The sequence below is a fragment of the Phacochoerus africanus genome, chromosome 14 (assembly GCF_016906955.1).
Source record: "Phacochoerus africanus isolate WHEZ1 chromosome 14, ROS_Pafr_v1, whole genome shotgun sequence".
Taxonomy (NCBI): domain Eukaryota; kingdom Metazoa; phylum Chordata; class Mammalia; order Artiodactyla; family Suidae; genus Phacochoerus; species Phacochoerus africanus.
Genome location: NC_062557.1, coordinates 58,076,475 through 58,099,603, shown reverse-complemented (window position 1 = coordinate 58,099,603; position 23,129 = coordinate 58,076,475). Strand labels below are relative to the sequence as shown.

Below are 23,129 nucleotides of genomic sequence, written 5' to 3'. Positions count from 1 at the left end.
GAGTCCATCGGTACTTGGCTTTGGATTTTTCGGGTTTGCTTCTGGTGGCCTGTTCTACCTGTGAAGAGTGTGGCCAGCCTACCCCCTTTCCCCAAACTGAAGAAGGCTCAGTTAACACGGGTGAGCAGAACCACGATCTGCTGGAAGCCGGGTCTGGGTTGAACGACCAGGTCCCTGTCTCGTATATCCTTTTTTTTCCCGTCTTTTTGCCTTTTCTGGGGCCGCTCTCGCGGCATATGGGGGTTCCTGGGCTAGGGGGTCCAATCAGAGCTGTAGCCACCAGCCTACGCCAAAGTCACAGCAATGCGGGATCCGAGCCGCGTCTGTGACCTACACCACAGCTCATGGCAACACTGGATCCTCGACCCACTGAGCAAGGCCAGGGATCAAACCCGCAACCTCATGGTTCCTGATCGGATTCGTTAACCACTGAGCCACGACGGGAACTCCCTATCTTGTATATCCTTAACTGCAGTCTACAGTGAGAGGGCTTGCTGAGGGTCAGCACACAGCCCCCTGTGCTGGTCACTCACACGTGGTCCGTGACCGTGAGCTCACGGTCAGAGCTCAGTGTTCCTGCGGCCTGGCCAGTGTTCCTTGGCTGAGAGTAGGGTGGCGCCCACATGGTGCGTGAGGATTAGGTTCTAAAGTCACATTCTCTGACTCATGACATGTGATAAGGCCTTCCCCTTATTGAGCACTTACCATCTGCTAGTACCTAATTATCTACCCCGCGGCCTAGCTTAAAGATAGGTTTATAACTTGCCCTTGGTCCCAGGGGTAGCATTTGCCAAGCCGTGATTTGAGCCAGGGCTGTCAGATGTCTAGCAGGTCCTGAACCACTATTCCAGCCAAGACCCAGGAGTGCAGGGCAGCAAGGGGGTTTTGCTTGAGGTGAGCGGAAGCCAAAGGCCGTGCCGTCTCTGTTCCGCCTCCCCAACCCCACACCCCATCCCAAGCCTACAGTTCCTTTAGGAGAGCCATAAAGGAGATGCTCTGCCAAGGTTTCACCTGCTCGGATTGTAGGACTAGTCCAGAGTCCTTGGAACGCGTAGGTGTGATTCCTTGTTGCCTATCTCTCTAGAGGAAGCCACAATGGATTCATTTTGGCCACGGAGGTGCTGAGAAACCCAGAGAAGTCACTGCCCTCGTTATTCATAGGCTCTATTGTTCCTGCCCAAGTTCAGGATCCAGAAGAGATGGACCCACTTGGCCGGCTCCTCGTGTGTGGCTCTTGGGCTTTCTGCCATGACCTTTGCCCCTGTCAGGCGGCAGCTATGGGTCCCATGACATCCAGGCTCTTCTCACGTTTCTGCCTCTGCCTTCACCCCCGCCTCCCTGTAAACATTCCTCTCGTGGGCAGTTGAGGGACTGAGGCCTGGGCCCTGCATTTGCGTCCACGGCGGTGTCCAGACCAGCCCTGTGTACGAGTCCAGGGAACTCGGGAGCTTAACCCTGGGGGTGGTTCCAAACAGCTTTGGTTTCAGGCATCTCCGTTCCCACGAAGCCTTCTGCCTCCAACCATGACACTGGCTAAATGACATTATCTAAATTCACCTGTACCCGTTAGTGTTGAAGGAGTTTTTATTTCTAGCAAGAGTCTCATTAACCATAATTTTTTTTTCCACTAAAAGGTCCAGGAATTGCCTCTCTGTGCATTGTGTATACAGAACATCAAAGCTCACTAGGATTTGGGGTTTTAAGTCATGTTTGTGAGGCAGTCTTTTAGGTATCCTGTGTCAGCACCTCTGCAGAATAGCTGCACACACACACCACTCACTCACACACACCACACACACACACGCGCGCGCGCGCGCGCACACACACCAAACCACAGAGAAAGATGAAGACTGAACGACACTAAAATCTAATGGACACATAACTACAGTGAGAACATGTGAGAAATCTTTGTAAGACCAGGGGGTCCTGATAACGTGTCGTGGGAATTTAGCTTTTCATTTACTCCATCCACTCAGAGTATCAGAGAATCAGGCAGGAGGGCTGTCACTGAAATACACCTGAAGCTTAATATTTTTACCTTAAGCAATTAAACAATAAAAGAATCAGGAGACTATAGAGATGAGTAATAATTAACATTGGAGTGAAGAGGACTTTAAAATTAAATTAACCAAGGCGGAAGCCCAAAGGGAACCGTTGATAGGTTGACATCGTAGAAATCAGAAATGTCGATCAAATAAACCACATGCAAAATATAAAGGCAAGGACAAAACCGGTGAATACATATACCTATATAATGGGAAAGAGTTGCATTTTAAATATAAGAACACTTATATTGCAGCTGTAAAAAGGAAAAAATAAAAATAAGAGAAGGGAGGCCACAAAACAGCATGATGGGATCACTTTTCACTTAAAAAATAGTAACAATGGTTATGGACACTTACTTTTTTATGGGTTTTGTTTTTTGTCTTTTTAGGGCCACACCAGAGACCTATGGAAATTCCCAGGCTAGGGGTTGAATCAGAGCTCCTGCTACTGGCGTACACCACAGCCACAGCAACATGGGATCCTTAACCCACTGAGCAGGGGCAGGGATCGAACCCACGCCCTCATGGATGCTAGTTGGGTTCGTTACCACTGAGCCACAATGGGAACTCTAGTACTGTTTTTCGGTTTTTTTTTTGTTTGCTTGTTTGTTTTAATGGGCATTTTAAAAATGTCTTCTTGGTGCTATTCTGAGTTTGTGGATTTTCTAATGTGAATATGAATTTCAGAGGGAAGTAAATATTGATTTAAAAAAATCTCTGTGGCAACACACATTATGTAACAGTGTATCCGTCCTAGCAGCATCAGTGTGCAGTGCCAGCCTCTAGGAGCTGGGCTGCAGGCCAGGGGCAGGACAGAGGGGAAGGCTGGCCTCGCAGGGTGGAGGCTGGCCTCCTTTTGGAACAAAGACCTGGGTCTTTGGGGGGTTACACGCACTGCCAGAAAGAAGTCCCTTTTAGGCTGTCCTTTTCCCACCCAGATTTGCTTTTTGTGGAAGAATACTTAGTACCATAGGAAGCCATGCATTCAGTTCAACCTTACCTGTCCCCAGAATTTGATGGGTGGATTGATTGTTTTATTAAGGGCCAGAGATAACAACTAAAGAAATCTCCTACAATTTTACCCCTGTCCCAACTTGTTCCATAATATAATCTCCCTTTAGCCCTGTTAAGGGTCAATTCCAGTCTGATATTAAGACAGCGATATCCTGGAGCCTATAGGTAAATAAATGGGTATAAAATTGTTTTGCTTGCTTTCCTTCACAATTTTTCCCAGAAACATTTTGCTACATTGCTGATTTGGAATGTTAATGCTCAATAATCAAAACATTAATGTGCTTTTTTTTTTTCAATTGAATAGGAAGTTGATATTATTCTGTGCTGTCAAGAAAGGATGAAGCTGCATTTGGACAAGGCCATTGCCCAGCTGGCGTAAGAGCTTTACCTGTCTATACAATTAAGATCTCTCCTGAAACCCTATTTCCACATTTCCCCGTCAGACGTCTCTTAGTCTCCTATGTCAGGATTTATACGTAGACACACATGCAGATGCACATCTATTTTTTTAACTTCATTTTATTTATTTATTTATTTAGTCTTTTTCCCTTTTCTAGGGCCGCTTCCCGTGGCATATGTAGGTTCCCAGGCTAGGGGTCTAATGGAGCTGTTGCTGCCAGCCTACGCCAGAGCCACAGCAGCTACGCAGGTTCTGAGCGACGTCTGCGACCTACACCACAGCTCACGGCAACGGCAACGCCAACGCCGGATGGTTAACCCACTGAGCAAGAACAGGGATCGAACTGCAATCTCATGGTTCCTAATCGGATTCGTTAAGCACTGTGCCACGACGGGAACTCCCACATCTATTTTTTTTTAAGAGGTGAAGACGGAGCCCTTGGAGTTCTTGCTCGACATTTTTACTTAAAGAAATACTTTTTGCAACGCTTTCAAAAGGAGTTTTGCCCCATCTTGGAGTATGGCTAAGATTTCTCTAAATGCAAAGGACTTTATCCTTTGAGATGAGACCTACTTGCATACGTTCAGCCCACCAGCTGTTAAAGGGATGGACCGCCGCACACGTTCCAATTTCCGCGCCATCTCTCCTTCAAAGTCCCGCCTTCTCTCGTTACCCGGCAACCCCGGTGCGTGCTCTTTGCTGCCCTGACGGCAGCATTGCACTTGCTGCATCCATCGCGTTGCAGCTGTTCTCCCATCCTCCTCAGAAGACAGATTCTTCTTCCCTTGGCAAGAGGGGAGAGTAGGTCGTCAGTAGGCATGGTGGGGCTTGGGGGCAAAGAATCCTACTCAGAGGAAGGTATGGAGCACTGATAAGAGCTGGCAGCAGAGAAACAGCACTGGCTGGGAATGGAAAGATCAACCTTCTTTTGGTGACGGCCATGGAAAGAAGTAGTGTTGAGGGTGTCACCAAGGAGATGATGGTTCTGCTTATGCTGACGTCGTCAGGGGTAACCTGTGATGCAGCCAAATTAGTTTCCCTTTGGGGGTGGTCCTGCTCCCTCACTCTGCTGACTTTGCCCTCAGGACTGGCTCTGTGATGGTCGGTGAGGTTCAGATGGCCAAGATCTCTCCGCAGCTGTGATTGGAAGGACTCCTCAAATCAGAAATCGGCGAGGAGAGCTAAAGATTGGTTAAGGATCACCTACTGCCCATGACTTGGTTAACTGGACAGTTTCCTTAAGACAGACATGGTAGCTCCGATATTGATTCCTGGTTTCTGCACCCTGGGCATTGCAGGAACAGTTGGGTGTGGCTCCAGTGATTGTTCTGTTTCCTTCTGGGTCCAGTTCCTAATCCGCATTTTTTTCCCCATAATCCGAAATTTGCTGCTCACCCTCTGGGTCTTCTCTCTCCGTGTTCCAGACTGGTCCATCCTGGCCTGCGCAGAAAGTTCTGAATCTGTCTGTGCCCTTGCGTGGAATCTTTGTTGGTGATCCTTTAAAGGGCTTGGCTCTCCCTTAATACACAGTGGGCAGAATGCCCACCCTGTTTCCTGGGATGGTGGGTCTTTGGGGGCCTGGATCCCCAAAGTGGTTCCTGGGCTTCAGGCAGCAAAGGTGATGGGAGAGGGGTTTTCAAGTCCGCCTGCCTTGGGCGGAACAATGAGATCAGCCTGCATCTCAGCTGGGAATGGAATCTCACCAGGCACCAACTCAGCGGCCTCCATCTCTCCCATCTTGGGCTATGAAATGGTAATAGATTTAAGACCTTCCAGATGAGGTTCTGAGGTCAGTGAGAGGAGGTCAAGAGTGTCAGCCCTAGAGAGGAAGCTTGGAGGGCATCTTGGTCCCGGACCACAAACGAGAAAGGCCTGAGAAAGGCCTTCGAATCCCAGAGTTTCAACCCAGTACCCTGAGGCAGGAGACCAAAGACCTGGCCTTTCATCCCTTGCACCCAGATGCTGAGTCAGAATCCACACAATGCAGATGGCTTGCATGCAGCCATGCGATTTCCACTCTACAAACGAAAAACAAAGAGCTCTGACAGGTCAAGGCCGAGCGACTTCGCCACAAGCACAGGCCAAGTTAAAGAGAAGACGTGGCTGGAATCAGCACGTTCAATCCCACGCAGGCTTCACGGAGGGCCTCCTGCAGGCTGAGAGCACTTCAGGCCCCGTGATAAAGAGTTCCCTGGCTCTCTCGGGTGCTGTCTGTATGCTAGTGCCTCCCCCATTGTTATTTCTAGCCCAGACCTTTCTTCCCAATTCCAACAACCCACTAGGTACCTTCCGCTGGATGTTACCTGTCCCCCAGCCCTCCCAACCCACAGGTTTGCCCACCTGAATGGATGGAATTCTGCTATTCCAGTTACTCGGTTTCAGCCTTTTTTCCCTCACTGATGGCTCGTCTTTAAAGCACATCCAGACTCTGACCAGTCCTCCTGTCCTTCGTCGTCCCCCCTCCGTGGGCCCCAGCCACTACCATCTCCCACCTGCGTGGCTGCACCTGTCAATGGGCGTCTCTTTGTCCACTGCAGGTGGTTCTCAACCCAGCACCAGAATGATCCTTTAAAACTGTAACATCAGTGTCTCTTATTTCACTCAGGGGGAGACCTGGCTCCTTGCAACGTCCAGCAAAGCCTCGCCGGTCTGTTTCTCCCTCCCCAAGCCCTGGCTCAAGCGTCCCCTCCTGGAGGAGTCCCACCCTGACCATCGTATTTAAAATCGCCGCTCACTCGCCCGGCCCCGCCCTCCTGCCTTGTTTTCCATGTTGTCCCGCTAACAAATCACACGGTTTGCTTATTTCTTATGGGGACGCTTCAGCGAAGCAACGTCTGCTTGGTGCCAGAAGTACTCGGAGCACGAGGGAGGCGTGCACAGCTCTTTGTTGAGCGAACTGCGCCACCAGCCCCGGTGTGGTCCGCCTGTCACTCAGTCTGCCCACCCGCCCGTCTCTTTGAGGCTACGCTGCTTGCAGGGGCGTCTGTGCAGGGAGCAGCAGTGCCTCGGAGCTCAGGAGGCCCCTTCCTTCCCAAGAGGGTGGCTGCCTAGGGGCCCCCCCGGTTCCCCATCTCTTTCTAGCTCTGACTGCTTCATTGGCCCTCACTTTCTATCTCCTGGCAAACCTCTGGGGCCTGGCACAACCCCACGTGGAGGTCTCTTACAGATGGGGGGCGGCTGGCTGCAAATATCTCTTGGCATCTCAGAGAGCTGCACGCCAGGAACGGAGGAGAAAGGGGTTAGGATGGAGAAGAGGGAAAGGCAGCGCGAAGGCGCAGGCACCCACAGACTGCTCCGCCCGAGGCTCCCGTCTGGGCGGTTTGTGTGTTAGAAGGAGGGGCTGCAGCCCGCGGGCTCCAGAACCCCAACTTCTCTGTGTCTACACCTCTTCGGCCCACGGAAGGGGCAGTGCGGGCCGGGGTCTATGTGCTCGCGTGTATGGACTTGCCCAGGGGAAGCTCCCTTGTGTGGAGGAGGGGAGACCGGGGAGCAGCCGTGGGTGAGGGTGGGGGCTGGGCAGTCACGCTCCCTCGTGGGAAATTGTTACCTAAGCCTGAAGCCCCGTCTCCCCTCTGTGTCCTAGAGCTAGCAGAGCTTCCCAGCACGAGCTGGAGAAGGACCTGAGTGACAAGCAGGCGGCTTACCGCATCGACGACAAGTGCCACCACCTGCGGAACACGTCGGATGGCATCAGCTACTTCCGCGGGGTGGAGAGAGTGGATGCCACGTAAGTCAGACGCGCACCGCCTTGGATTTCCAGGGGTGGTCACCCTGTCACTTTGCAGAGTGCTTCGGCACACAGGTGAATTGGGAGTCGTGGGAGCACGTGGAAAGGTGAGGCACACCTGTCTTGAGCAGGTATCGCTAAGCCTGGCATCTCTGCCGTCACTTGCATCCTGTATTCTTTTGTAAGAAGTTATTCGTTGTTTATATTGCTAACTGTGAACACAGCATCTGCTTGATTCAGAAAACCTAGAGAACACAGTTGAGCATAAAGAAAATAAAATATTACCAGCCTATCGGATGCCCTGGGCCCAGCATGGCGGGGAGGGGTACAAGCTGAGAAACAACTGGATGTTTAATAATTTATCACCAGTGTTTGTTTATAAATTATCACCAGTAATAATTTATCACCAGCCCTGTCCACGGCTGCTTTGTTAGGCCCGGGATGCAATCTTGGGTAGATGGTCTTTTCCAACCATTTCCTTATAAAAAAAAAAAAAAAAATCGCCTCGGAGTTCCCTTGGTGGATCAGCGGTTAACAAACCCGACTAGGATCCATGAAGATGACGGTTCGATCCCTGGCCTCACTCAGTGGGTTAAAAATCCCAAGTCACCATGACCTGAGGTGCAGGCCGCAGATGCGGCTTGGATCCTATGTTTCTGTGGCTGTGGGCAGGCTGGCAGCTGTAGCTTCAGTTGGACCCCTGGTCTGGGAACTTCTGTATGCTGCAGGTGTGGCTCTAAAAAGCAAAAAACAAAAAACAAAACAAAACAAAACCACACCTTGATTGAGATGAAATTCATCTATTCTAAAATGCATTTGTCGTAAGCACACATTTTGATAAGTTTTGACAAATTTCAAGGCCTATATCACCACGACTACAATCAAGATAAAGCATGTTCTCATCACCCCCCAAAATTTTCCCAAGCTCCATCCCACACTCATGCCCCCCCCATAGTGACTCCCACTTGGATTCGTCCTGGGGGGGTGTCACCCCAGAGCAGCCCCCCCTTAGCCCTCCTGAAATAGGAGCAGCAGCCCCACTAACCTGTAGATTCTTCAGGTGTGAATTAGATGCAGACCTGAGATCCTGAGTGGGTGTGGCGAGCAGGAAGCATCTTCCTCTCCTCTTCCTGGAATCGAACCACAGACTCTGACCACTTAGCCCTCCATAAACGGCCGCCTCTATATCCATCATGAATTCTTAGCTGCCTCTGGTAGGGAGCATAGTTTAGGTTATTTTAGGTCGTTGTGGCCTGAGCTCCGAGGTCTAGCAGGCAGTAAGGGTCTCCTTTGATAGCCTGTTACATCACCAAGCCAAGAAACCACGCAGAGCTGCCCAAGGTGAGAAGCATTCTCCCACGTATTTATATTTGTAAAAATGGTGTGACACACGTGCTGTTTGTGTAACCTGATGGCTCACGTCGTAATACCTCAAAAACCTGGTTTGTGAACACACTCTCCTACAACTCGTGTTCACGTATGCTCTCTGGATTATTTTTTTAAAGGTACCAGAATTTACTCAACTTTTTCTTTCCTTTGGGACATTCCAGGGTGTTTCCGGTTTTCCGGAGCTTGGCATTAGTATAGTGAAAAACGAACCCTCTCACATACACCTCTTTGGATTATCCCCTTCGGATCCTTTTCTTTAGTGACTTGTTTGGTGGCACCTACGCTAACATTGGATTGATACAGAGATGAGCACGGCCTCTGCCCAGCGAGCACCACTCATTCAGGAAGGAGTCCATGTGTTGAGTCCCTGGAATGGAAAGTGCAGCGTGGTAACTGCGGTTAACGATGCGTATGTCTATTTGAAAGTGGCTAAGACAGTAGATCGTGAAAGTTCTCATCCGAAGAGAAAAGATTTGTAACCGCGTGACGATGGGTGTTAACAGGTCGTCCTGGGGCCCCCATTTCGCAGTGTACCCCTAAGTCCAAAGATGATCTTGTATGCCTGATGTTCATGTCACGGTATACACCCGTGACAGTTCACTAAGGACAATTTCTAGAAGCGGACTTTCTGGGTTATGCACATTTGAAAGGCTTTTGGCTTGTGCTGCCCTCCAGCCCATTTCTGGTTGTCCCCATTCAGCTTCCTTCCCTGCAGGACGCCTGAGCATCTTTTTCTAAACAGGTTCACCAGAAAACTATCATTCTCTTCACACTTTGCTCTTTGGACAAAGGGTTGCTAGTATGTGGTTGTTTTCATTAATACTCCTTTGATTAGTGGTTGAATTTTTTTTTTTCCTAGTGCATATGGGGCCAGTGAGACGCATTTCTAGTGAACTGACATAGTCAAAGCCTGCATCAAAGCCTTGCCTTTCCACGTTGGCAGAGGACTTAGTTTACACTGTGGATTTGCAGAGAGTAAGCAGTAAAACAGGGAGCAATTGAGAAAGGTTTAACATAAACTTTGCTCTGGAGTTCCCTTGCGGCGCAGTGGATTAAGGATCTAGCATCGAAACTGCTATAGTGCAGGTTCAATCCCTAGCCTAAGAACTTTCTGCGGCAAAAAAAAAAAAAAAAAAAAAAGCAAAGCTTTGCTCTGTTGTTTACATTTTCTGTAATAAAACCAGGATCACGTGATTTGGGGTTTTTCTCTTTGGCAGGATGAACAGTGGCAAGGAGATTGTCTCGTTCGCTTCAGCATTGTCATCACTGTCTGGATCTCTCCTTTTTTTTTTTTTTTTTTTTTAGGGTCTCCGTGCCTGAGTCCTGGGCCAAATTTACTGATGACAATATTCTTCGCTCCCAGAGTGAGCGAGCTGCTTCTGCGAAGCTAAGAGACGACGTCCAGAACCTCCTGGTGGTGACAGCCAACGAGATGTGGAATCAGTTCAACAAAGTGAACCTGGCTTTCACCAACCGCATCGCCGAGACTGCAGATGCTAAAAATAAGATGCAGATTCACCTGGCAAAGGTAAGCCAAGCAGTGGCAGGCTGACCTCGGTAGGCAGAGCAGGGGGCTGGGACCACAGAGCTCCACTGTCAAGCACGACTTCCTGGCCTTATAGACTAAGACCAACTAAAACCAGTACAAAGCACACCATTTATCTTAGCCAGGTAGCCAGGTGTCAAAATGAAGTTGGAATCCACTGGGTTTTGGCCTACCGAATGCACGATGGCGTGAAAGGTTCCTAGTATTTAATAGATGCAAAGATATTATGATTAAAGCTTAATGCATCATTGATGTAACTAGGAAGTGAATTTACTATTAGAACCTATGGTAGGGATGTTTTCTGTTAAATTATTTCAGGCCCTTTTTCTGGAATGCAAAGCCCAAACCAGGAAACTGTTAGATGGTTTTCAAAATGTTCCTGATATGGAACTTTTAAAAGGGCTCTAAGTATAAGTGTTTTATAATGACAATAAAATGAAGGATTTAGGCAGAATCCGTGGGTTTGGGGATAAACGAAGAGCTCTTGTTTTATTTAATATAGATCTAGGGGTTCTTATTACTTCTGTGGATTATGCTGCATAGAGTGTTTTGTTCCTTTTTTAAAGAACTTTACACTGTTGGCCCTGTTGCTCTGAGGAGATAAGTATCTGATTACAGGTGCCATGTTTTCCTGGGTGGCCGTAATTTATTTCCTTTTCATGGAGGCTTCTTTGGGAAACAAATATTTGTTGGGCCAGACAGCATCCAGCATTCTGTGATGGACAGAGAGAAGGAAAAACTGTAGTTTTTGTGTCCAGGAAGCTCGTATTTATGGAGAAGTTGTGCATCATGTGAAGAGGTCCTGCTCGATTAAAAATGATTGGAAATTACAAATTGTGGTTTTGCCAGATAACCAGTACAGACATTGTTTGCGGGGGCGGTGTTTGGAAGAAGAAGCGAATGTTCAGATGGAAGGCCGGGAACAAAGCCTCAGGAGGTGGCCAGTGAGAGGCTGGGTCAGGTCTATAGAGAGACTGGTCTGGCTGGCAGGACCGTGTGTGTCCTGGGAAGGAATCTTGGAAAGCTGGTGGGAACCAGACTCTAGACATGGTCAGTGGCCAGAGACCCCCTCCCCCCGGCAGAGAGAGACCACCTAAAGGCCGTTTAGAAGGCTGATCTGATGGGTCCCTCTGTCCAACGCATTTTTATTTGCTGTGGTTTTAGTTGCTCAGGCTGCCGTCACACAGCACTGCAGATGGGGCGGCTGAAACAACAGAAATTTATCCAGTGGGCTAGTTTCTTCTGAGGCCTCTCCCCTTGGCTTGTGGACGGCTGCCTTCTCCCTGTGTCCTCCCTCGGTCTCCTTCCCATGCATGTCTATCTCCTAATCTCCTGTTTTTATAAAGACACCAGGCAGATTGGGTTAGGACCAACCCTCATCGCCTCATTTTAACTTAATTACTTCTTTAAAGGCCCTACCTCCAAATGCAATCACATGCTGAGGTGCTGGGGGGTCTGGACTTCAATGTATGAATTTCTTTTGGCGGGAGGATAGAATTCAGCTGACAGTAGCTACATTCAAGGCACTTTGGGGTATACACACACCAGCTGACCCCTCCCGCTTACATCCTTGTGTAAGACGGGGCGTGTAGGTAGAAGATCATCACATGTACATAGAAAACGCTAAGTTCCATCAGGAAAGTGCAGAAAGAACCCTTTGGAGCTCAGATAACAGTTCCAGTTTGTTTAGCAGAAGGAGCCGTTCTTTCCAGTGGCAAGAGATGGGGGTGGCTCTGTGGGTTAGGGAGCCCTTGAGCAGGTTCCCTGGTGATAAGTACAGTGAATGATGTTCAGCAGGTTGTCGAAAGCTTGGAAGAGATTTAAGGGTTCCAGCCTTCACAGGTGCTGCAGCTGTGTGGTCACAGGGGGTCTCTGCGGGGAGGAAGGAAGTAGCACAAAAGTGGTGGAAGGCAGCACCTGTATCAGAGTGAGGAGGAGAAGGAGTTAGAGAGAAAATCAGGGATCAGGACGGCAGTTGGCCAGAGAAATAAGCAAGACCCAGGTTTCAAGGCAAGGGAGACCCTGGAGAGGCCTCGTTGTTAACTCTAAGTTTCATGAGAGCAACTCGGGCCAGAGAGGACAATGGGGGCTGCCATGAGGTTAGGTGGTGGGACAAGGAGAGGATGGGCAAGACTGTTGCTGAATACATTTGGCAGTGAACTAGAGGAGGGGCTGGGAAGATGCCAGCTGGAGAGGTCCTGGGTGGGACTGGGTGAGAGAGTGGTGAGAAAGGCATGAGGTTTCAGAATTTGGGTGGTAGCTGGGAGCGTCTCCAGGCCACAGGAAGGGGCTGAGGAAGAGGAGAGTAATGGGCAATGTGGAGACATGGGGGTGCAGAGGTCAAGGTCACAGGAGAAGGAGAAGGAAGGGCTTTCAGAATCCTGAATTGGGGGGGGCAGGCTCACCTGTCAGAGGAGGAGGAACCTGGGAGGGAGCCAGGTGAATGCAACCGGGAGACCCTCTTTAAGGAAAACAAATATAAAATGGAGATTACCAAGTTGACACTGCTCCCACCTTGCAAGGGAGACACCCCAAAGCTTGAACCTAAGGCAAATCCTGCACAAGCAGGAAAGTGTCTCCCTGAGGCTAGTGAGAAGAGTCGTTGGGAAGAGGCAGGGACCCATGATATGGGAGGATGTGGGGCCCCCGAGGTGCCTGGCCTCCGTTTTCTCATAGTTAACTTGCAAACGTGGATCAGTGAATATCTTACAGCCGGTGATCTGGGGGGAAGCAGAGCTGGGATCTGCAGTGTTGGCCCATTTCCGTGGTGAACAGGCTCACACTCTGAGTCCGGAGGAGCTGCTCTCCGGGGGTGCGGGCAGGTGTGGGGATGGGGCTGGCAGGAGGAGGCCCTCAGAGAACCGCGCCCCAGTCCGGAGGGGGAGGCCGGGCCACAGTGGCACGGGGTTGGGAGCAGGGCACAGCTCTAGAGCCTCGGGCGTGCCTTCTTGTGCAGACCCTGCAGGAGATTTTCCAGACGGAGACGACCATCGAATCCATCAAGAAGGCCATCAGGGACAAGGCCGCCTTCCTGAAGGTGGCGCAGACCAGGCTGGACGAGCGCACGCGGAGACCCAACATAGAGCTGTGCCGAGACATGGCTCAGCTGCGGTGAGGGGGCGGGCCGGGGGTGGGAGGACGGGGTGGCGGGGTTGCGGGTGTGTGTGTCGGTGATTGGTGGGGGGCGGCAGAGGCAGCTCGGGCTTCTCTGGAAAAACCCCAGCCAGTCTTCGGCCCTGAGCTCCTTTCGCAGGTGCGTCTGCCCCGCCGCTGGGCTGCGGAGGGGCGTGGCGATGGCCACCCTACTGGGGCCGCCTTTAGGGTGCCCGTGATGGGGTTCAGTGGACCCTGAGCTCGGGAGGGGAAAAAGTTCTCAAGGTGGAAGGTGGTGATGGCTACACAACGCTGTGACTGAACTTAATGCCCTGAGCCGTCCGCTTAGGCCCAGCCGAGGTGTCACTTTTGTGTTCCCCATTACAGAAGGAAGAGTTCGCGTTGTGGCTCAGCAGGTTGAGACCGTTTCTGTGAGGATGCAGGTTTGATCCCCAGCCTCGCTTAGTGAGTTGAGGATTCAGTGTTGTGTAGGCCGCAGATGTGGCTTGGATCCGGGCTTGCTGTGGCTGTAGTGTAGGCCAGGGGCTGCAGCTCCAATTCGACCCCTAGCCTGGGAACCTCCATATGCTGCAGGTGAGGCTGTAAAAATAATTTAAAAAAAAAACCACTACACACAGGAACAGTGTTAGACACTGAGCCTCACTCTGGGGGTCAAGGTGGCGTCCGGTTGTTTGGTACCTCCCTGGGGTCTCCAGGGTTCCAGATCCCCTGTCTCAGGAGCAGCAGAAGGGTCAACTGCTGTGTGCTTCTCTTGGGAAAAAGGTGCTTTCAGTACCAACTCCCCTGACACGTCTGTTTGCTTTTGGGGCTTCAGTACCTGCTTCTGCTGATGAGAGCATCCTCAGGGTTCCCAAAACCCCGATGGCTCATTTTGGCTCGTTTCAGTGTGTTTTGTTCACGGTAGGCCTTGAAAACAGCTGGTCTTCACCCAGCGTCTCCACCACACTTCATCCGCTGGACACTGGGTGTATTTCATTCTTATTATTTTCACTTGGCAGAGTCCTCTGAGGACGGGCTTCTATGGAATGGGTCCCCCCCACCTCCATTCTGTTTTCTTTTCCAGTGTCTCAGTACCTGCCTGCCTGCCTCGTTCTGGATTTCATCACTGCTATTCTTAGGTCCTAAACCCTTCCTGCAGAAGCAAAGCAAATATATAGCTCTTGGAGGAAGGAAGGGGGGCAGCACTTGAACCAGTGCAGCGGGGAGATGCCACGAGCCTCGTTTTCTACCTGGTCCCGCACAGAGTTCCCTTATATCCTAGGGGCGAAACGGCATCGAGCGCCTATCTAGGGAGCACGCGGCGGGCTGAAGCTGCGGGTTCCCCGGAAGGTCGGAAAGGGTGGTCTTGCCGAGGCCAGGAAGGAGGAAACGATGACACAGGTGGTGGCAGTGGTCACGACAGCCGCTCTGGCCGTGTCGCCATCTCATCCTGTGACCTCGCGTCATCTTCATTTGACAAATAAGGAAAGGGAGGCAGACTCGGGCTGAGTGACGGGCCCAGCTGGCAGCTGCTGGGGGAACGAGAGGCATCGTTGGAACGCTGGCCTCTCTCCCTGCCCAGCCCTCTTCAGCCAAACCGGCGATTTGCGTCTGCTGCCCCATCTCCCGCTCTATGTGTCGTTGGCGTCCCCCTGCAGTGCCCCTGAGCTCACCGGGCCTGCCCAGCCCTCGTGTGGGAGGAGCCAGCACAGCAGGTGTTGGCTCCTCATCTCTCTCTCCCAGAGGGTGAACCGGGGTCCCAGTGGAGACGCTCTTGCGAAACGCCCTGCGCGGAGAGCGTGCGTGTTGTCCATGGCGGATGCTCTAGGGGACATGCACCTGGCCATTATTTCCTGCAGTAGCTGCCTTTCTCCTAGTGGAGCTGTCACCCAGCCCACAGCCATAGAGGAGGGCACGCAGGCCACGTGTTTCCCAAAGGGGGTTCCGCTGAACCCCTACGTCACACAGCTCATCTCTGAGGCTAAGCCACCCTCCACCCCAGAGGCAGCCGGGCTGCAGCGTCTGTCTATCACCGGGCGCTGGTAGTGAGCGCTCACCCCTCTGGCCAGCTAGATGAGCCATGACCTGTGGTTCTCAGCAAATATGATGAGGGGAAGCTGAGCTGAAGTTTCACTCTCGAGACATTTCTGCAGAGTCATCAGAAATAGACATGGGAGGAACGAAATGGTTTCGACTGCCATCAGCCACCAACACAGGGTTGCTTTCCAGAGGGTTTAGAGGAGGGGTTGGATGTGACCTTGCCCTCAGGGACAGTGAGGCATTTCACGGCTGCTTCCGAAAGCTGAATGATGTTTTACTCTTGTTTCCCCTTCACAGCCGAGCACAACCGGCTTTTCCTCGACTTCCTGTCGCCTCTGCAGCGTGTCTCTTTCCTCCGCTCTTTTACCGACTTTGGGACAAAACCTACTTTTGTTTCCATAAAGATTTCGTGTTAAAATGTCGTTGCCAAAAATGCGGCCCCAGAGAACCGGCCTCGGAAATTTAGGATTATTATGGAGGGGAGGGGATTATTTTTGCAACCGATCATTCTGAAAGCAGACTTTTGGCAGAAAAATAAGGGCCATAAACTTGGGAGGGAGGGCAGAGCAAAGGTGCTGTTTTTATTTCGAGGCTTTTATTTTCATTTGAAGTTTTCAAACGGGCTCTTTCAAGCGTAATTCTAAACCGTCTTGGCATCCTTGGCGGCAGGTCAGACCTGGTTCTGCTTAACCTAATCTTGATATATATGTATATTTTTAAAAACGAGGGATGTTTTATTTGTGTTTGAATGCAGACCGTTTTTCAGTTCTGTAATTCCCCCCAAATGAGCTGTTTCAGCAGAACGGCCCTCTGCCATCTGCCAAGAGTAAGGAAACCGAGAGGGAACCATGGCCTTGACAGATGAGGAAAAATGTCTTTTGGCCCGTGAGAGCTGAGGCCGGGGCGGTATCTTCGAGCTGCCTTCCTGCAGCCACGGGGAAACGAGGCTGTCCACTGCCTGCCTCCTGAGTAGCTTGAATTTCTTTTGAAGAAACACTGATTTTCCTTCATTCTTTCTTCAAGTTTTATTGAAGTAGAGTTGATTTACAGTGCCATGGTCATGTCTGCTGCGCAGCAGAGGGCTTCAGATACACTTACACTCACGGCCACCCTTTTTCATGATCATGGACCCTTGGGTAGAGTCCCTGTGCTGGACAGCCGACCCCCCTGGCTGGACATTCCGTATACAATAGCGTGCGTAAGCCAATCCCAAACAAGGATGCGAACTACCTGCAAGCTAAGTGTGTTGAATTTCTTTAAAAAAACATTGCTATTTTAATGTGCATTTTTTTCAGCTGATCCCCCAGGGTAAGCTTTCTCCTGGACTAACACTTGGCTGCGAGGGGTAAAGCCTCCCATATCCGCCGGCTCCGTCCCTACCTTTGGGTTGAGGGTTCCTTCTGAAGCCAGTGGAAGCAGCTCAGGGAGGGCTGGGGGCTGGGGAGTGGGCTGGCGTGATTATCAACCACCGGCCCTCGTAAGCCCCATCGCCAGCCGTGTCCTACAGCCCGTCGGAAGATCTGTTTCTTTGCTAGTGATCTTTTATACTCTGGGATCTTCAAACCAGAAACGCCTTAAATCCAACTTGACCTAAACAACAGCCGCAAACTGTGCTTTTAGATCAGTTCTCGGATGTTGTGTTTACCGACGCCAGACTAAAGGAGACTCTGGCACTTACGTTTAATTCCTTTCCTCCCCAGCTGGAAGTAAGAAAACAGAATGGGTTCTAAGACGATAGGAGATGCATGGTGTGGATATGTTTTCAAGGCTGGTTGTTGCTTTCATGTGCCTTTGGGGGGCCTGTTGTGGTGCCCCCACACCCCAGCTGGCCGCAGTTGGCTCCCTCTAGCCTCTGCTTCCTCCTCACCGCCTGGGGTCTGCTTCTGGATCTTGGGAAACCCTGCGGACTTGGACTTCCAGGCCGCTCCCACCTCCATCATGGCCTCCATCACCTGGGCCACGACGTTGGCCCCCATCCACCAGCATCTTTTGTGCACCTGCCAGCTGCAGGAGGGGCTGTGCATGTTGCTTTCCTGCACTTGATGGCCAGTGGAGCAGATGCAGCAAAGAGGCCACGACAGGCACCTGGAAGGCCGCAGAAGGGCTGGCGCTGTTGGAACCCACGACCTCGGGCAGGGAGCTCATCCCAGCCTTGCGGGAGGGACTTCCCTGAGAGGTGTCTGTGCAGCGGGGTTTTGAAGACGGCAGGAATCAGTGGGGCGAAGAGTGCAGAAGCACACCCTGGGCTGAGGGGCGGCAAGGCGAAGGCCCTGAGGTCAGAGACAGAGGAGGAGGACCCCTGGAGAGCGGAGAGGAGGGACGCAGAGGCGCGGGGAGACAGGCACAACAGGGCCTCACGGTGCTGGCATGTGGGGGCTCGAGGAAGGTGCAAGGTCAGGGGTGATCCGAGGGCTTCCCGTTTCAGCATCCACAAGGATGACGTTATATGGCCTGAGATGGGCCAGGCAGGTGGCCCGGGGTGACCATCCTGGGTGAGCCCCGCACTGGCACACCCACCAGGGAGGGTGTGCCCAGAAGGCGGGTTGGCAGAGCAGGCCTGGTGTGACGTTGTGGTGTCCGTCAGCCGAGTCCCATCAGAAAACCTCTCTAAGGGTCAGAGAGTTCAAGACCCTAGAAAGCGGGTTTTGCCTTTTTGGAAACCATGTATTGTTTTCTTTCTGGCTTTAATGGTTGGATATGCTCATGATAGAAAAATAGAAAACGGAATAAAAAAATAGAAATCTTGGCGTTCCCGTTGTGGCGCAGTGGAAACGAATCTGACTAGGAACCATGAGGTTGTGGGTTCGATTCCTGGCTTCGTTCAGTGGGTTGAGGATCCGGCATTGCCATAAGCTGTGATGTAGGTCGCAGACGCTGCTCAGATCCCACATTGTGGCTGTGGTGGAGGCCGGCAGCTGCAGCTCCGATTCGACCCCTAGCCTGGGAACCTTCATATTCCGAGGGTGTGGCCTTAAAAAGCAAAAAAAAAAAAAAAAAAAAAAAAGAAAAGAAATCTTCCTCAGTTCTCCCTGCGGTGGAGGGGTAACCAGTGTTGCCACCAGGCCCGTTAGCAGAATCGGCATCTTGCTGTGGGTTTTATTTCCTGAGGCTTTCAAGCAACACCGCATTCTGACTTTCTTTCCCCGAGACAAGAGCGAATTCCTTTTTACAAGTATTGCCTGCATGATGCTCCTTTATCCATTGTCATCAGGCATGAGCGAGGTTTCCTCTTGTTCTCTCATGATACTCAATACAAGACAACAGAGTGAAGAAATGGTTCCTTTATCCTTTGGTGGCAGATGTTTCACTTGGTTTAAATTCACTGGTAGGAGAGAGAGACTCTGGTTTTAACACAAATCCAAACAGTGCAAATCTCTACAAAATGCGAGCTCTCTTTTCTGCCCCCACCTCGCTCTCCAGCCCCCACTCCCAACCTTCACCAGCAACTGTTGATTTATTTGGAGAATCTCCTTAAATACATAGAGAGTTTATCCTTTACGAAAAGCAGAGGTCAGAGGGTTTTGAGTACAAAAACTGCTGCTTTGGGACCATTTTAAATTCACATTCTGTGAGAGCCCACTTTGGGCCTGGCACTATATTGGCTCCTGTGATGGAGTTGCCAGATTTTGCAAATTAACAGCTAGTTAAATTTGAATTTCAGATAAACACCAATTAATTTTTTTTAGGATATAATCATATCCCAAATATTGCAAGGCATAGTTATATGAAAAATGCTTATGCTACATAGAAATACTTATAGTGAATCTTATTCACCCCTAAAAAGAAAGGAAATTTGACACATGCTAACACACGGATGGAACCTTGAGGCCGTTATGCTGAGTGAAATAAGCCAGACCCAAAGGGACAAATACCACAGTTCTCTTTGTATGAGGTCCCTGGAGTGGTCAGATTCATTGAGACAGAAAGAAGAATGATGGTTGCCAGGGGATGGGGGCTAATGCTGAATGGGAGCAGAGGTTCCATTTTGCAAGATCGGAGTTCCTGTCGTGGCTCAGCAGTTAATGAACCTGACTAGCATCCATGAGGACGCAGGATTGATCCCTGGCCTCGCTCAGTGGGTTAAGGATCTGGCGTTGCCATGAGCTGTGGCATAGGACACAGATGTGACTTGGATCCCGTGTGGCTGTGGCTGTGGCGTAGGCTGGTGGCTACAGCTCTGATTTAACCCCTAGCCCGGGAACCTCCGTATGCCGAGGGTGCAGCCCTAAAAAGCAAATAATAATGATAATAATTCCCTAACCATTTTGCAAGATGCAGAGGATTCTGCGGGTGTATGGTGATGATTGCACAAAAAATGTGCATGCACTTAATGCCACTGAACTGCTCTCTTAACGATGGTTCAGATAGTAAGTGTCCGGTGTATTTTACCACAAGGAAAAAAATACTTGTACTCAAAGAAAAGACATGTTTATCTGAAATTCCGATTTCACTGGGATCCCTGTGGGGATTACAAGCAGAAATGAGAGGATCTCCCCTGAAGGGCCCAGCGCTGAGCCCAGCTTCCTGGGTCTCTGTGCTCTGCTCTCAGGGAGCTGAGCACGTGGGGCAGGAAACAGACCCCAGGCCGATACTACGCTGCCGAGACTCCTGATTTCCTTCTTAGCTTCCTGGACAACCCTGCATGATGCGTAAGCACATGTGGGCCGTGAGTCTGTGGAGAAGGCAGTTCATCAGTTCCCCCGGCTCAGCTTCCCCGTCTGTAAAACAAGGAAACTGGGCTGGGTGACCTCTCCAGGTGCGTTTCCAGGTGCAAAGCTCGTGAAGCTACAAAATGGCCTTGGTATGATGATTCTAACATGGTCCGAATATTTTTCTCTGATTGTGAAATCCTCTTCTGTCTTGAGGGCCATCTATGTCCAGGGGCATTCCTTGTCACTGTTCCCTTTGCATTATTGTACATTTTGGTTAATTTCAGGCATCCCCAGTCTGCTGATAAATGAATCCCAAAATAAAGAAAATTTTAGCTTTGAATCACTGGTCAAAATTTGGTGAATTTGGAGTTGGTGTTTTTAACTGACTGTATATATATCTAGAATTATATATATGTACATATATAAAGTAAGGTAGTCGATAAATAAGTTATTATTGTCATTATTATTGTCTTTTTATGAACTGTTTCCTATTCTTTCCCTTGATTAACCATGTGGTCATACCTGTTGGATGTTTTTGGCCAAATCAGAGGGTAAAGGAGTCCTTGCTTATTTCCTCTTTGGGAAGAGAGTTTCAAAACATAAACACAAGAGAAGGGATTACAAAAAAGAGACAGATTTAGTTCACTAAAAATTGAAATCTTATGAATAAAAATATCATAAACAAAATTAAAAGTTAAAAAGTGAATTAGGAAAAACATATGCCACGAGCTTAACCAAAATATTTAACATGGCTAATACTTAAAGAGCTCTTTGCCAAAATTTGAAATCCTTAGTAACAGCCCAGGAGAAAAATAAGCAAAAGATGGCAAGAATCAATTCATGGAAGAAATGCAAAATGCCCAATAGACATTTAGGAGAGGTTCACTAATAGTCAAGTGAAAGTGAAAGCAATATTGATTAAAATAATCTGAGAAGGAAATGCTAGATTTTTCTCACAAAAATGATGCCTTAATCCCAGTCTCTGTTCATGGGACACGTGTCACATTTTTCATCACCAACGCAATCAGAACTGCGGCTTGTGTCGTAGTTTATGTAGCTGATTTCATGCAATATTTTCATGTTCTATTAGGTTTTTGACATTTCAAGTTTTACTCTGGAACTTGGGCGCATTGCTGGGGGGAGGGGCATTCTGATTGGAGTCGTGGCCGATTAACTAACCGTTCCATCCCCAAGACTGGTGACAGGGTGAGCTGAATTCTAGCCACTGAATAAGGCTGGGTGTCCCCCTCTCCCAAACAATTTTCGGTGATAAAGTGGATGTATGAAAATCAAGCTGTTTCAATTTCCTCCAACTTTCCTATATATTAACTGTTTAAAAGTTTCCCCTCTTTCTAAAATACAGTGTTTGGTGTAGGTGTGTGTGTATGTGCAATGTGTTTAGGAAAACTCGGTGTGGGTGCCTTTTAGATCCTGGACTCAGGGAACAGGAGCCCCCGTGGCGGGAGAGAACCACGCACGGGCGCTGCTTCCTTTGCGACTCTGCAGCGTGAAATAGTTCTCAGGGTGGTGTGACCAGTGGGAATCCAGGAACCAGCCTCGGCCCTGGGGGAGCCGATAACCAGGGTGCCCTCTGCTAACCTGCCCCCTGCCTCTTCCCCACGCAGCCTGGTTAACGAGGTGTATGAGGTGGACGACACCATCCAGACCCTGCAGCAGCGCCTGAGGGACGCGGAGGACACCCTGCAGTCGCTGGTCCACACCAAGGCCACCCTGGAGCACGACCTGGCGGTCAAAGCCAACTCGCTCTACATCGACCAGGAGAAGTGCATGACCATGCGCAAGAGCTTCCCCAGCACCGTGCGGCTGGTGGGCTTCTGCTAGGGCTCTGGCCGGAGCGCAGGTGATGCTGCAGGGCAGGGCGGAACCAGGGCGCATGCGCACGCCTCCCGGAAGGCGGAGGGATGGATTCACGTATTAAAGGATCGTCTTCGCAGACTTGCGCTGGGGTCCTGTCTTGGAAAACCTTTGTTGGCTCCCACACCTTCATTCTCGACGATGTACTAGGCTTCTGGGCTAGAGCGATACAATCACTATAACAGATAAGGTAAACAAGCTTACCTGTATTCTTGTTATTCTCTGTGTAACATGAGTGGGCTGGAAAGCAGAGAGGTCTTTTCTTTGAGGTGGGGGCGGTGGGTGAATTTTGGGCTCTGCCTCCAAGGAAAACGAGGACAGAGGGGCAAGGCTTCTGGGAAGGTGGCAGTCGGAGAAGTCTGAGCAAAAACGAAGGTGGAAAAGTAGCGCATTTGGACAGTAGTAGGTAGACTGGTTTGGCTGTGATTCATAGCGCAGGGTGTGTGTGAAGAAATAGGGTGAACGCCTGGAAATGGGGGGTGGACTTCAGCCCCAGGTTCAGGAGTTGGGGGAGTGAGGGACTGCGCTGCGCAGGGACACGGTGTTGTGAAGGCAGTGGCCGAGCGAGGAGAGTTTGAGTTGGAGACGTGGCTGCACAGACGGAGCAAAGAAATGCCAAGTGTTACAACTGAGCAACATGCCAGCTTCACCTGTGAGTGGTGGGGGTCCAGACTGACAAAAAGGCCTGGACACTGGTGGCCCAGAAAAATAGGACATCGCCTACGTTCTGTTTAATCTCAGGGGTGAGTGGTATTTTTAAAATGACTTTTTCGTTATTAAAATGAAAAGCGTTTGCATAGTATGTGTTTTGGAAAACAGAGAAAACACACCCGCACAGAAATATTGAAAATCACTCATCATCACAACACCCAGAATTAATCACTGAAGTTTGACAGCTTTTTATGGTATATGCTTTCAATCCTTTTTCCATGACTATGTATGTATATATAAAATATATTTACACATGTGGGTAGCATACAATGTTTTTATTTACGAATATGTATAATATGTAATGTATTTATTTATTTATTTATTTTTGGCTTTTTAAAAAAGGCCACACCTGTGGCATCTGGAGGTTCCCAGGCTGGGGGTCGAATTGGAGCTACAGCTGCGGGCCTACACCACAGCCACGCAACTCGGGATCCACGCTGTGTCTGCAACCTACACCACAGCTCATGGCAACACCAGATCCTTAACCCACTGAGCAAGCCCAGGGAGGGATGGAACCTGCAACCTCCTGGTTCCTAATCAGATTCGTTTCCACTGCGCCATGGCAGGAACCCCTGTAATGCTATTTAAACACATAATTAGTGATGTATTTGGGACCACACTGCTGATTTGTAATCTC

General features: G+C 50.1%; 1 protein-coding gene across 1 annotated transcript in view; it reads left to right on the top strand.

Moving 5' to 3' along the window:
- Positions 1–22,746, top strand: part of TEKT3 (tektin 3) — a 39,579-nt gene extending 16,833 nt beyond the window's left edge. The window contains exons 4-8 of the mRNA XM_047758798.1: positions 3,364–3,434; positions 7,043–7,186; positions 9,881–10,103; positions 13,078–13,232; positions 21,532–22,746. Of these exons, the coding sequence (XP_047614754.1) occupies positions 3,364–3,434; positions 7,043–7,186; positions 9,881–10,103; positions 13,078–13,232; positions 21,532–21,748 (810 nt within the window). The 3' untranslated portion in view covers positions 21,749–22,746. The remainder of the gene's footprint in view (positions 1–3,363; positions 3,435–7,042; positions 7,187–9,880; positions 10,104–13,077; positions 13,233–21,531) is intronic.
- Positions 22,747–23,129: the final 383 nt, after the last annotated feature.